Source organism: Callospermophilus lateralis, chromosome X, assembly GCF_048772815.1.
Source record: "Callospermophilus lateralis isolate mCalLat2 chromosome X, mCalLat2.hap1, whole genome shotgun sequence".
In the NCBI taxonomy this organism is placed as follows: domain Eukaryota; kingdom Metazoa; phylum Chordata; class Mammalia; order Rodentia; family Sciuridae; genus Callospermophilus; species Callospermophilus lateralis.
The window spans coordinates 39457615-39471292 of NC_135325.1; the positions used below are offsets into that span (position 1 = coordinate 39457615).

Below are 13678 nucleotides of genomic sequence, written 5' to 3' on the forward strand. Positions count from 1 at the left end.
CCCATGGCCCCATCCATCTTCTGAAGACCATGCAGTCTTAACACAGACCCTAGGCAATTAGGGCTCTCAGCAGTCTCTATCTCTCGTCTTCCTTTCACCATCTCCCCAAAGTGCAACCCACTGGATGTCCCTTAGAATATAAAATCAGGCGTCTTTCCCATCCATGGAGGCAACCCCTTGCTCTCAATCCCCCTCAAACTTCTATCCAGCCTCTTCTCTCCCCATGGCATTCCAGACTAAACACTGGGTCTCCTGAGATGGTCTCTCTTCTCCAGTTCACACCTGCACAACCACCAGGACTGATCCTGCTCCCAACTCATGGGGACACTGCTTTGCTCAAAGGCAGCTAGCTATGTGCTAGCTTACCTCCAAACTCAGTGTGTGTATTAGGAATCTCACCAGATTAGGCCTCACTGATGAGTTTCAGACTTGACAATGACTTCCACTCTCTCCCAAAGCCTTTCCCCTGGCATTCTGAGATCATCAGCTGTCCACATTTTCCTAACACCTCTCAGGCCACTTCATCCAGTTTCTCTCTCTAGGACCCATTGCCCACCTGCCCCTTTTCAGTGCTTCCAGTCGGCCAGATCAGAGTGTGCAAAGACAGTGATTAGGATTGTCTCCCACTGGAGTAAACTAGCGAGGCTCGGGGTGCTGAGCAGGCTTTCTGCTGTTGGTGGGGCCTGGCAATCTGAAGCCCCAGATCAGTGGCTGCTGAACAGGGAACTCCACCTGACGTGACATCACAGCCCGGGCCTCTGACTCCACTCATTCTCCCTGTGTGGACTCACTCTCTAGCTTGAGTTACACCGCTGAATCTCTACCCGTGTCCCACATCTCTTTCTGGGCCTCAGGGTACCCGTTCCCCCACCACAACTGCCAACACACTAGCTGTGGACCTCTTCACCTGGAAGGCTGAAGATGCTTCCAATAGATGCTGCTCAAACAACAACCTCATCAACTTCCCATGACGCAGCCCTGAGATTTTCTCAGGTGGGAGCCACATCATTGAGCCTAACCTGGATAAGAGTGTCACCTTCAATTCTGTGCCCAGCTAGTCTGCCACCAATTCCTGCTGGTTTTATCTGCTGGAGACTTCTCGGGCCGCCCCACCTCTCCCTCCAAAACAAAACAATCTCAAATTCAGGGCTACTTTTCCTTGGGTTCCCTGCTCTTTTGCAAAGTCCTCCATCTCTACAGCTTGGCCACAGCTAGCTCCTGGGTGGCCATACACACAACCTCATAATGTACTGCCTGATCACGGCTCCCCAGTCACCTACAGGACAAATAGTAGCTTCCTTTTCATGCCACTGCAGGAAATGCCAGCCATTTTCTGATCTCTTACCATTTTGCATCTGAAATCCATGCTCCCTGGTTCCCAAGCCATTTCTGACTCTGTGCGCACACTCAGAGATGTCAGGCCTCTGTTGCTTTTACCCTGCGGCCCCACTTGGCCAGCATGCCTTTCCCTTCCCTCACGGCCCCCACACATGGCCTGTTTCTGGCATTCCTTATGTCCCAGGTCAGCTCGACATCCTGCAGGGTGCCTTCCCTGGCTCCCTTTCCCCCTCATCTTGCTGGCCGCACACCTTGTGCTCTCATGGAAAGGGTATGTCTCATCCTGTGTCAGGGTTGTTTCCATCTGTGTGGCACAGAAGAGGCAGGATGCGTGTGGAATCCTCCAGAGTTCCCTGCACCAGCCCAAACTGGAAACAACGTCAATTAGGGGCCTAGGGAGTCCTGATGGAAGAAGTAGGTGAACGCACTGGGCTTGAAAGGTGGGCACAGTCAGGCAGGTAATGGTATGGGGATGGAGTGCTCCTGGCAGATGGCAGGAGGAGTCAGAGTTCACAGTTAGTGGAAGTCCTCATTGTCCAATTGAATGCCCAGTCCCATGTACCCAGTCTCTATGCTCACTCCAGGCCATGTGGAAAAGGTAAAGAACCAAGCAGCAGAGGATGTCTCCATGAACTAAACATACCCGGGTAGGTGACAGAAGGGCAGGTTATGCCCCTGATGCCACCTGCTGAAAGGGTACCCTCACTACTCCTCAGGGTAGGTCAAATGCTTCCTTCCCTCCTGCACAACAGGCTTGCCATACCTCTGCACCACTGCACATGCTGTTCCCTCTCTGGTGTGCTTTTCCCTCACCATGATCACTGACGTGGAAGCAATGCCATTCATTACCCTCATGCTCTCTGAAGTGCCAACTCCTTCTGGAAGACTGTTCTGAACCAGCCTTCTCTGGAACCCCCACTTTGCCCCACAGATATACACACAGTGCCTAGGGATTTGATGCACGTGATGACTATGTGGATCTGGCTGCATCAGAATGGGGAGATTAGGGGGTTGAGGCCACAAATCTCTGAGTTTCTAGAGTCTGAGGGCAGGATTTGTGTAGAGGGGCTCTGCTGAGTGGCCATGTGTCCAGGTAGAAGTGAATGCACAGCACACAGGAAGAGCCTGGATGAAAGCAGAATGTCTGGCAGGGGAGAGAGAGGAATTTCAGATGGGATGGAGTCATGAAGAAGAAGGGATTTGGCCCAGGATTAAGAGGAGGATGCTGACTGGTGGAGAAGGAGGAGAAAGACCCTCCCAGGGCAGCAGCTGGTCTGAGAAAATGATGGATCATACACAGAAGAGGGATCACGTGACCCGGGAGAAAGGAGTGTGTTGTGCGCTGGGGCTGCTGGAGGGTGGTCTTTGTGCTGGCTGCTGGGAGATGTGTGGCCCAAAGGCAGGCCAGGACCAGACCTATCAGGCTGTCTCCATCCCCCTGGAAAGTCAAGGTCTTGGGTCAGAGCTCCACGGCTCAGAAGGAGTAGGGATCTCTCAGGGTGTTCATGAGTGGGTGGGCTCATAACTGAAGGGCTCCCTCTTTAGGCATGTGGCTCTTTCGACAGGAAAGGCCTTTGCAGCAAATAAGAGACAGCAAGAAAGCCCACAAGAGCAGGACAGTATCAGAGCCACAGAAAGTCTGAGAGTCTAACTGCTGGACAGTGGTTCACTTTGCCAAAGGGCTAGCTCTGAGTGGGCTATGCCTTGGTCCATTCTGGGAATGGGTTCATTTGGTCCGTGATTCAACTCCTGTGGTTCCAGGTTCCCATCCCTTTGGGTATACACGTGGGTCCCAAGGTCAGAAGCTTTGAGACCTTACACATCATCCTATCCTTGCTTCCTAGTTCCCACTCATTCCCAATTGTGTACACCAGGACATTGTCCAGACCTGTCCCACTTCAGAACCCATGTTCTCTCCGAGTACCTGCACGTCCCCAATGATGTCCTCCATGACCACATCATATTGGACCATGAAGTCAGCCATGATGCCTGAGCTGGAGAAGGCAGACTGGTCTTGCAATGTGGGGCAGAAGATGATTCGGACACAGGTCTCTCCCTTCTCGATCCTGGTGGATGGGGGTGAGTCAGCCTCACCTGTGTGGAAGGGGACAGTTGGGGCAGTGTGGCATGGAAGGCTCTCACAAACAGAAAATCCAGGGACACAGACAGCACAAGGGCACCATCAGGAAAGGTGAGAAATCCAACCCTTACCACCACCTGCGTACATCACCCTTCCACCTGCCCCCATGCCACTCTCTCTCCCAATCCTGCAGCCAGCTCCTGCTTCACCTCCTCCATCACACCCAGCCTGACAGACCCAGGCACGTCCTCAGCTCCCAGCGCTGACTGTCCCTCACTCACAACCTCACCCTGCCATGTTTCCCATCCTCACTGGGCCAGCCTGGAGGAGTGTCACTGCCGAGCACACCCAGAAGCCCGGGTTCCCCTCCAGAGAGGCACTGTGGTGCATGTTAGGGCAGAGACAGACACATCCACAGGGCCGGGGTCTCCTCCCACCCCCTTCCCTCTGTGGGAAATGGCAGTCTAGCAAGGTTCTCCTGTGGCATAGAATTGCCTGTGCTTTCTTCCCCCGTGCCTCTGACTCCCAGCATCACGTGTGTGAATAAGCCTTTTAGCGTCTCATGAAATCACTGATGACTTTCTGGTCCCGGATGTTTGCTGAGCTGGCCACAAGATCAACTCCTCTGGAATTTTAGTCCAAGACAAGTGTCCATTTAGAAAGGTCTGTGTGCCTCCTTTTTTCCCACAAAATGGAGGCCTGGGAATTCTGCTCCCCCTCCTTCCTGCTACAGCTGTCAGGAAGCTGAGGGGCAAACTGAGCCCCCATACTCTCTGAGGCGCCTGCTCACATACATTCCCTGGGCTTCCTTCCTTTCAGAGCGCTTTGTTCTCTTTTATCCCCACAGGATTGGTTCTATCCTCTGTTTTAGCCTTTAAGGGGAAGGGGGAGGGAGCTGCCATTTATAGCTTGGGGCTTAAGAGTGCAGGCTACAACACTCAGATGGCCCTTGGGCCCAGGTCTCTCCTGCTGTTGCCTTGTGTCACTGAAGAACTTAGTCCCTCTCTGTTACCCTTAGTCCCCTCATCTGTAGTATAGGGATGATAATTACCCTGGTTTTTAGACAGTGATTTGGGGACTAAATAAGTGCATTTATTAAAGTATTTGGAACCATACCTGGATCTTCATGAATGCTGATTAGTGACAACTAGTACAATCATCACCATTCATTACTCTGCATCAAATGATTTCAAGATAAGAATGTTCTCAAATTCTCACAATAGTTCTGTGCCATAGAAGACACCTCCTCTATTTTAAAGATGGGATATTTGAAGTAGAGGGTGAAGTGACTTGCTTTGCTGACCCCATATTAGGAGAGTATCAAAGCCAGAATCGATAGCAGTCTGTTGTCTGTCTGTTTCCAATTTGTCCTCCACCCCGCCTCTCCAGGTCAGCAGGTTCAAATCAACCAGGACCTCCAATGCTAAACAGATCTGTGATGGTGGCCCCTTGAGCTGGGGGACTTCTCTGTGCCTGTCCACTCACATCTCAGCAGATCTGTACAGGTCTGCTCAGTGGTTTCCAGCCTGGGAAGACGTTGAGTCCAGAAGCTGGTTAAGGATTAAGATTCATGGGCCCCACCACAACCTAGTGAACCTGGTGCCAGAAGTGTGAGGCCCAGGAATCTGTTTCTGAAAGCTCCTGCAGTGATTCTGATGAAGCCAGCCAGGCCTTCCTAGTCTTCGGATGAAATCTAAAGTAAGCCTGGCAGCCAGGTTGCCTCTCTGCCCAAAGGGTCCCGCAAAGGTAACCTCCAGGGCGCCTATGCTCCCTGTCTTCCCATGGTCCTTCCACTCTCAGCAGTGATCCTGGGGAAAGCCGGATTTGGCCAGTGTGGCTTCACTGCCCATAAAATTGTAAATATGTGATTTTGTGATCCAATCCAACAGAACTTTCCCTAATATTGATTCTTTTAATGAGATAAATCAAATATTTTGGAAGTTTGAAACATGCCCCAAATGTCTTCAACTCCAAACATGCCTTCTCCTCTTTGAGGTGGGAAGGGCCTTGGCTGTTAGCACAAGGCAAAAGCATCACAATTGTAATGCTCAACAGTAAGCAGATGATTCCCATTCAGGAAGGCCAGTGTGGTGGTTGACCCAAAAGTGATGTCCACATACTTGTGCGGTGGTTGGTGTGCAGGCGGCTGGTCCTCAAAGGTGGTACATGCACATAGGAGATGCCTGTCCTTTCTGACACTGTGACTTCTATGTTCAGCTTTGACACCAATTGACCAGGCCTCACGCTTATCATCAACTGGTATTGGCCCTGGTGTCGCTGCAGCAGCTCCTCATAGGCCAGGGCAAAAGTCACTTCTGTCCCTGCTGCCAGGCTAGTGGAGATTTGGAATTTCTCTGATTCCCGGTCCCTGGGTAGGAAAGACAGAAGGGTGGGAGGGAATGGGATTTATGGAGGAGTAGGGGAGCTGTTAGATGCTGTGAAAGTTGACCTGGTTCTGCTTTTCTTCACCATTGTTTCAGTAGACCTAACTAGGTTTCTGGTTCAATTAAGTTCCCGACTCATAGACAGTCATGCAGGCATCCACTAATTAGCCTCTTTCCCTCCCACATTCCTCCTTTTAAACATTCTTCTTGAGAAATTATATGAAAGGTAGTTCACCCTTAAGTAAACTCATTCTGTGAAAATTCGAATCTAGAATGGGTTTGTTTTAAAAAAAAAAAAAAAGTTTTCAATTTATGCCTCTTCCCCTTCAAAATAGCTCCTCACACAACCCCTCCCCTATGTGTTAGACTGAGCTTGTTTATATGGCATTGACTCAGTTTGCAGGAGCCAAATCTAAACTTTTCCTGCAGGACAAAATTCTCTTGGAATCTGGGAGGAAATATTAAAAGAAGACAATGCATTTCTGCCAACTGAATGAAACTCAGAAAACAGGATTCAATTTACAAAAATCTCACTTGCACATAACCTTCCTGGAAGGAACAAATTCTTAAACAAGCTACATCCTGAGAGCAGGAGAAAAGTAGAAATGGTGAAATAAACTTCCATTTGTTGAAAACACTATGTTGCATACTTTGATATTCATTAACCCTCATCATCTTCATTTAATCATATGAAGTACAGATCATTGTTCCCACTTTACAGAAGTAGCCCAGAGAGAACATGTCTCCCTTGATGATGAAGCTCAGAAGGCTTAGTCATATTCCGGATTTCATGGGGCCTTACCTGATGCCTACATGAGCAGCTGTCTTTCCCTGGTGATAGGCTTCCTCATAGATTTTCTTTGCTTGGTGCTTCTCTTTGACTTCTGCAACATAGACTTTATTGTTGATGGTCCTGATGGTACAGGAAAGAGAAGGGACAGAGGAGGCAGAGAAAGAGAAAGAGATGATCAGAGACATGGGAAGACATAAAGAAGGAGGAGGAGAGGAATGGAAAAAAAGGGGAAGAACAAAATCATATCATAAAGCCCAAGTTTGAAAGGGAAGAAGAGAGGAGAGGAGAGGGAGATAAACCAGGGTGAAGTTATTACAATGATCTTCATTTTTCAGATGTGGAAATAGACATCACACAGCATATGATAGACCTAGTCTTATAATTTTGTATTTTTCAAGGTATTGAATGAGTTTTGTCTTTTGATACACAAGGTGTTTTTAGGTGAGACATAACTGAACATTTTTTACTATTATTATTATTACATATTTTCTATAGCATTTATTTAAAAACATGACATTTTGAACCCATGAGCTCACAGATGTTTTACTTAGGATAAGACTAACTTAATATCAAAAAATGTATCTATTTAAAGAAAATACATTAAGTAAACAACATGGTTGGGGGCATAGGTGGTAAAAGTTGTGAAAGTGGTGTGTGAATTACTGCAAAGTCTTCTGAGGCTGACTAGGGACCTTCCTGTTCTCGGGGATTTCAAAGATAGATGAAAAGTGAGAAAAACACTTGCTATTCTTCCAATTTCTCTAAGGCCATAAACTATAAGAGAGAATAAAGAAGGAAAAGGGAGAGAACACTTTTTCCCAAGCCTTCAAGGAAGGGTCCTGGAGGAGGCGGCCTTGGAGCTGGTTCTGAAAAACAGGGAGGCTATGGATAATAATCTGCACTGATCATGCCTTCCCAATATCTTTTGTTGTCTTCTCCTCTTCCTGACCTCTAAATCTTTGGAACAATTTGAGGCTCTATTCTTGACATACTTTCCTCTTGCCTTTCTTTACTTATCCTCTCTCTCTCTCTCTCTCTCTCTCTCTCTCTCTCTCTCTCTCTCTCTCGTCCTCTGTACTTCCTATATTCATTCTCTAGGTAATATCAAGTCCTATTGCCTTAATACCGATTTGCAGCCAGGCATGGTGGCACTCCTGTAATGCCAGTGACTCAGGAGGCTGAGGCAGGAGGATCACAAGTTCGTAAGAAGGGGTGGGAATGTGAGTCACTGGTAGAGCACCCCTGGACTCAATCCCCAGTACTGCCAAAAAAAAAAAAAAAAAAGAAGAAGAAGAAGAAGTTTAAAATGCTATTTATACCAGATGACTCCCAAATGTATTTCCAGGGTGGATCTGTCCCCTGAACTCCAGAACTATACATCCAATTGCTTACTTGACATCTCCACTAGAATGTTCAATTGTAACCTCAAGCTTAACATACTCCAAACTGAGCTCCTAGTTTCTCCCTCCACCTCCAAAATCTGCTCCTTCCCAGGTCTTCCTTATCTCAGGAAATTTTTACTCCACCAAATCTTAGAGCCATGCTTGACTCCCCAATCCATCAGGGATTTTCAGATCTATTTTTAGAATATATCCAGAATCTGACCACTTCTCACGACCCCCACAATTCTTTCCCTGGTTCAAACTACCAATGTCTCTTGCTTGGGTAAATACAGTAACCTACTAACAGGCCTTCCTCTTTAAACCCTTGCTCCTTGTAGTCTGTTGTCATAGCTGTCACAGAGATCCTGTTAATCCTAAATCAGGCCACGTATTTCCTCTGCTCAAAACTCTCTGTGGCTTGCATCCCCACTCAAAGTGAAAACCAAACTCCTCACCGCACCCGCTGTGATCCTACACAATTTGGCTTGCTGTCACCTCTCTAATGTCACCTCCTCATACTCTGTCACTCATTTTGTTCCAGCCACACTGGCCTCCTTGTTATTTCTTTTGACAAAGTTAAATTTATTTTAAAGAAATACATAAAATCATAAAAGTTGTTCATATTAATGGGTGTATTCATTGTGTAATGTTTAAATCAAGTGAAACATTTATCTTCTCAAGCATTTATTATTCCTTTGTGATGAAAACTTTCAAAATATTTTTGGAAATATACAGTACATAATGTTATCTGTAGTCACTATACTGTGCAACAGTACCACAGAGCTTCTTGCTCCTATGTAAAAGTAACTTTGTACCCATTGATCAACACTCCCTCATCCCTCCCCTAGTCTACTCTACCCAGCCTCTGGTCACCAAGATTCTATTTTCAACTTCTGCAAGATCAACTTTTTTAGATTTCACGGGTGCATGAGATCATGTAAATACTTGTCTTTCCGTGCCTGACTTACTTCACTCAACACAATGATCTCCAGCTCCTTCCATGTTGTCACAAATCACAGGATTGCATTTTTTTATGGATGAGTAGTATTTCATGGTATATGAGTGCCACATTTTCTTTATCCATTCATCAGCTTAAGGTGTTTCTATTTCTTGGTTGTAGTAAATAACACTCCTGGCTATTTCTTGAGCTTGTTCAGCATACTCCTATTTCAGAGCCTTTGCAATTACTGTTCCCTTTGCCTGGAATGTTCTTCATCCAGATCTTTGCAAGTTTTCACACCCTCTCTTTTTTTAAATTATTTTTTGTTGTTGTAGATGGATAGCATGCCTTTATTTTATTTGCTTATTTTTGTACGTGGTGCTAAGGAGTGAACCCAGTGCCTCACAGTGCTAGGCAAGCACTCTGCCACTAAGCCCCAGCCCCAGCCCCACATACCCTCTCTATTTTAAGATCTTTGTTCAAATGTCAGTTCCTTAAAGAGACATCTTTGGTTACTCTAAAGCAGCACCTTCATTCACTCTGTCCCTTATTCTGATTTCTGTTTCTTTAGAGTACTTCTTATCTACAAACTGACATATTTATTTTTTCCATGTCTGTCTTCTCTATAAGACTGTGAGCTCCCTGAAGGCAAGGATTTTGTCTTTCTTATTTGTTGTAGTATCTTTGGTGCCTGGAATATAGTCTGGCATACAATAAGCACTCAATTATTGTTTGCAGTCTGGGCATCCCAGAAAGACAGTAAGGAAACACAGTGTGTTTCAGGGAATAGAAGATCAGAGGGGCAGAGAAGGTACGTGGAGAGAAGGTTACAGTGCTTGGGCAGGCCTAGAGAATCAAGGCTTTGAATACAAGCTCAACGAGATTACACAGCAGTCTCTGTTTCACAAATAGAGTAACTGAGGCACAGATATTGAGAAAGATTGATCAAGGAAGCAGCTTCCAGGAACACTGGGGGTGGGGGGAGGATATAGAACTGGCAGAAGAGACCACTCAGGCGAGGAGTGTTTCTAAGTAGCTGAAACAGTATTGCCGTGGCTGGACTAGTGTGGGGGTGGGCCAATCTGGCAGGGTCCCAAGGTCTCTTGGGGGGTGTGGGGGTGTAGGGTGGAGTTGCTCTGGCAGCAGCACACTGGGGCCTCTGTGTGTGTGTGTGCTGCCTCCAGCCAGCATACTTTCCACAGAGTCTGCCCAAGAACATTTCCTCCAGCCTGCTTTGCTTAATTTTTAAAAATTTTTCTGGTGTTTTTTCTATTGAAGCAAAAATCCAAATTCTGCCTGACTGTTTGGCCCTTGTATCATTTGACTGCCAACTTTTTGAGTTAGCCCCCATACTCCATACCATTCCTGCTTTTTTTTTAGTCCCCCTTTGGTTCTGTTGGTCCCCCTTATGCAATGATCCTGGTCCCTTCAAATCTTACCCATATGGAAATTCTGCTTCCAGGAAACCCTCCTGGAGTACCTCAGGGCCTCTCCCTCATACTTCATGCCTCTGATTCCCCACCCATCCCCTTCTCTAACCTAGCTACTCTCCAGAGCAGCCATAAGAGCATATTGATGAGACAGATTGTTTATGGCATGAGAACTTTCTCTCCACTAACAAACAGGGTTGGGGGTTGCTGATCAAGGGCAGAGATTCTGACTGTGGGGCTCGCTAATCTTTCAGGTCTGAGAGTGTTTACACTCAAAGTCAGAGGCTTTTTTTTAAATAATTCACTAGGGTGTTACATAGGCTTATGAGGCCTCCTCTAAGCTTTCACTTTCCTGCTCCTCCTTTCTTGTTTATCACCTTAGCGAAGGTCCTGTCACCTACCAGATATGACAAGCCCCCCCCAAAAAATGTAGAGCCTGTCTATATTTACTTACTTCCCACATATAGTCAGGTTATCTCTTCCTCCACTGGTTTCTCAAATTCTACCAGCACTGTAGTGTTCCAGCCTCCACATGGACTCTTTCCCTATTTCCTTACTCAGTTTCCCAACTTCCTGACTGACCCCTTCAGCATATCCCTACTTCATTACTGTCACTTCTTGCTTATAATCCTACCATGTCTCATCATTATGGGCCACAATTATTTCCAAAGTGAGGTATACATGCCCCTAGGCATGCTACAGACAAATCAGGAGGGAGTGGAACGATTTTAGCCCTCTGTTTATAGAGTACTTAATATCATTGCTATAAAATATATTTATATAATGTATACATTAATAAATAAACATATTTTGGGCATATATGATCAAGTTTGTCTTTGATACACAAACACATAAGATGGTCTGGAGACCATAAGTAAAACCCAAGTGCTCATTCTAACATTGGAAGCCTTCCAGAGCCTAATCTTTCCCTTCCTCTCAGTTCTCATTTCTGACCATTCTTCTACCTCCTGCTGGTACCCTATGTTCCAGTGGCATAGAAGTACATGCAGTTCTCCTAATGAGGGGAACATCTGTGTGTTTATTCCTTGAGTCCACAGCCATGCCTTCACCTTGCTTGGCTGGTGAACATCTCATATTTCAAGTTTCAGTTTAGGTGTTACATCTCAGAGGTTTTATCCAGCTGACTGGGGTTAGGAAACTGACCACTGTCTCTTTTTGGGCCTCACCTTCCTACCATTCCACATTTGTATTTCTCTTTCTTTATAGCATACTTTATTAAAATCATCTGTTTCTTTTTCATGTCCCTCATTAGACAGTGCTTTTTGGGAGCAGGGACTATGTGCAATGCATCTTCTTCTTTCTGTTGTACCCATAGTGCAAGTCACATAGTCAACATCAGGAAATTATTGTTTAAAAAGTAAAGTTAGGGCTGGGGATGTGGCTGAAGCAGTAGTGTGCTTGCCTGGCATTTGCGGGGCACTGGGTTTGATCCTCAGCACCATATAAAAAAAATAAAATAAAGATGTTGTGTCCACAGAAAAACTAAAAAATAAATATTAAAAAAATAAAGTTAATATTATCAAGTACTTATTATGTACCTGACACTGATTTTAGTGTAAATTTTCACATATATTAACTCACTTAACCCTTGAAAGTGGATTAAAATTTTATCCCTATTTTATATATGCATATAATGAAACTCCAAAGTAAAGTAACTTGTCTTGAGTCCCAAAATTAGTAGAGCCAGGATTCAGACTCAAGAAGTCTGATCTCAGAGTGCATTCTTGCAATTACCATGTTCTGCTGAAAGAACAAGCAAAAGAATGTATGCTCAAATGAATGAAGTGGTGAATTTGGAACCTTTCACTTACATAGTGAAATTGGAGATAAAAGCAAGGTGAGGCAGATCCAGGTCAAAGATGGCTTCGTGGGCTTCAGCATGTGGATTGAACAGAACAGAGGTGACCAAGGTGTGGGCATAGCGAGATACCACGGTGGAGCGTATGGAGTAGCTCGTCATCAGCAGCTGAGAAAGAAGACAGGAGGAGCATTAGGTAGATTTAATCTTTGGCTTAGGTAGATAGTAATTGAGGTCCCAAAGTTCCTGGACTGGCCTCAGAGTACATTGGGGAAGTTGAGGCCCAGAAGGGGAAAGTGGCCTCTATCATTTCTTTAGCGGACATTCTTGATAGTTTAGTAAGCTTTAGCAAATCTCAGAACCAAAGGGTCACAGAAGATTAAAAATCAAAAGACCTCTGCACAAGTGCTTCCCCAATTTTAATGTGTACACAAACCTCCTAGGTATCCTGTTAAAATGCAGATTCTGATTCAGCTAGTCTGGGGTAAGGCCCGAGTCCACCTTTCTAACATACTCTCAGGAGGATGCTGATGCTGCTGGTCCATGATTTCACTTTAGAATGTATACAACACTAACAACACTTTAGAATATAACAGAGCATCAGGGTTCATTGAGCTCTACTCTGTATAAGGCATTTAGTCTTTCCTCTTTAAGAGCTCAGGTGTAAAGAATTACATTTCATAAGTGCAATTCTGCACTGCAAGCACAATACACATTTGCCATTCATGATCTTATTTAATCCTGACATCAGCCATACGATGTAAATGCTATTATTGTCCACATTTTACAAATGTGTTAACTGAGGCTCAGAGACTGAGGTCCCACAGTAGGTATCTTCTTCTTCACCTTTTCTGAAGTTATGATCCCTCTGTCTATCCACACATAATACACAGTTTATTTCCAGAGTGGGGCAGTGGGAAATGGGGGATATTTAGGATCAGATGGATCTATGTTCAAATTCTCTTTCTGCCACTTCCTGTGTCTTAACCTCTGAACATCTGTTTTCTCTTCTTTTTTTTTTTTTAACAAATGGGGACAATAATAAATAGAGCCTGGCTTATAGACATGCTCTGAGGATTAATTGAAACAGTAACTTTAAGACCCCTGGTATAGCACCTGACATGTACTCAGCAAATAGTAATGCTTCTGTGTTCCTAGTTTCTCAGTCATAGGACTGAAGAAACAGACTGAACAGCTTCCCCTACTCCCCCACAAAGACATATTTTTTTTCACAAATCCCAGAGCTTTGTTCCCTCATTTCAGAACTGACCTTTGTGCTTGATGAAGAGGGGCCAGGAGGTCCCTGGCATGTCAATTCAAGGAAAATGGTCAGCAAAAAGCTGACACAGATGAGGTACCTCCACCCAGACATAGTGCCACTTCTGGTCTAGGTCTGCTGTTCACTTCCAGAAGGTCTGAGCCTGATCTCCAAACCCTTGCTCTTTTAAAACTCCAGGTATCCCTTCTCTTGAGAGGGAGGGACCATCCTGAAGGGTGTGGAAGGCTCTGAAT

General features: G+C 45.4%; 1 protein-coding gene across 2 annotated transcripts in view; it reads right to left on the minus strand.

Annotated features, from left to right (window-relative positions):
- Itih6 (inter-alpha-trypsin inhibitor heavy chain family member 6) overlaps positions 1–13538 on the minus strand; it is a 28421-nt gene extending 14883 nt beyond the window's left edge. For both annotated transcript variants that reach the window (XM_077107538.1, XM_077107537.1), the window contains exons 1-5: positions 13437–13538; positions 12180–12334; positions 6605–6715; positions 5539–5786; positions 3263–3432 (exon numbers count right to left, since the gene is read on the minus strand). In XM_077107538.1, the coding sequence (XP_076963653.1) occupies positions 3263–3432; positions 5539–5786; positions 6605–6715; positions 12180–12334; positions 13437–13538 (786 nt within the window). The remainder of the gene's footprint in view (positions 1–3262; positions 3433–5538; positions 5787–6604; positions 6716–12179; positions 12335–13436) is intronic.
- Between the last annotated feature and the right edge of the window lie 140 nt (positions 13539–13678).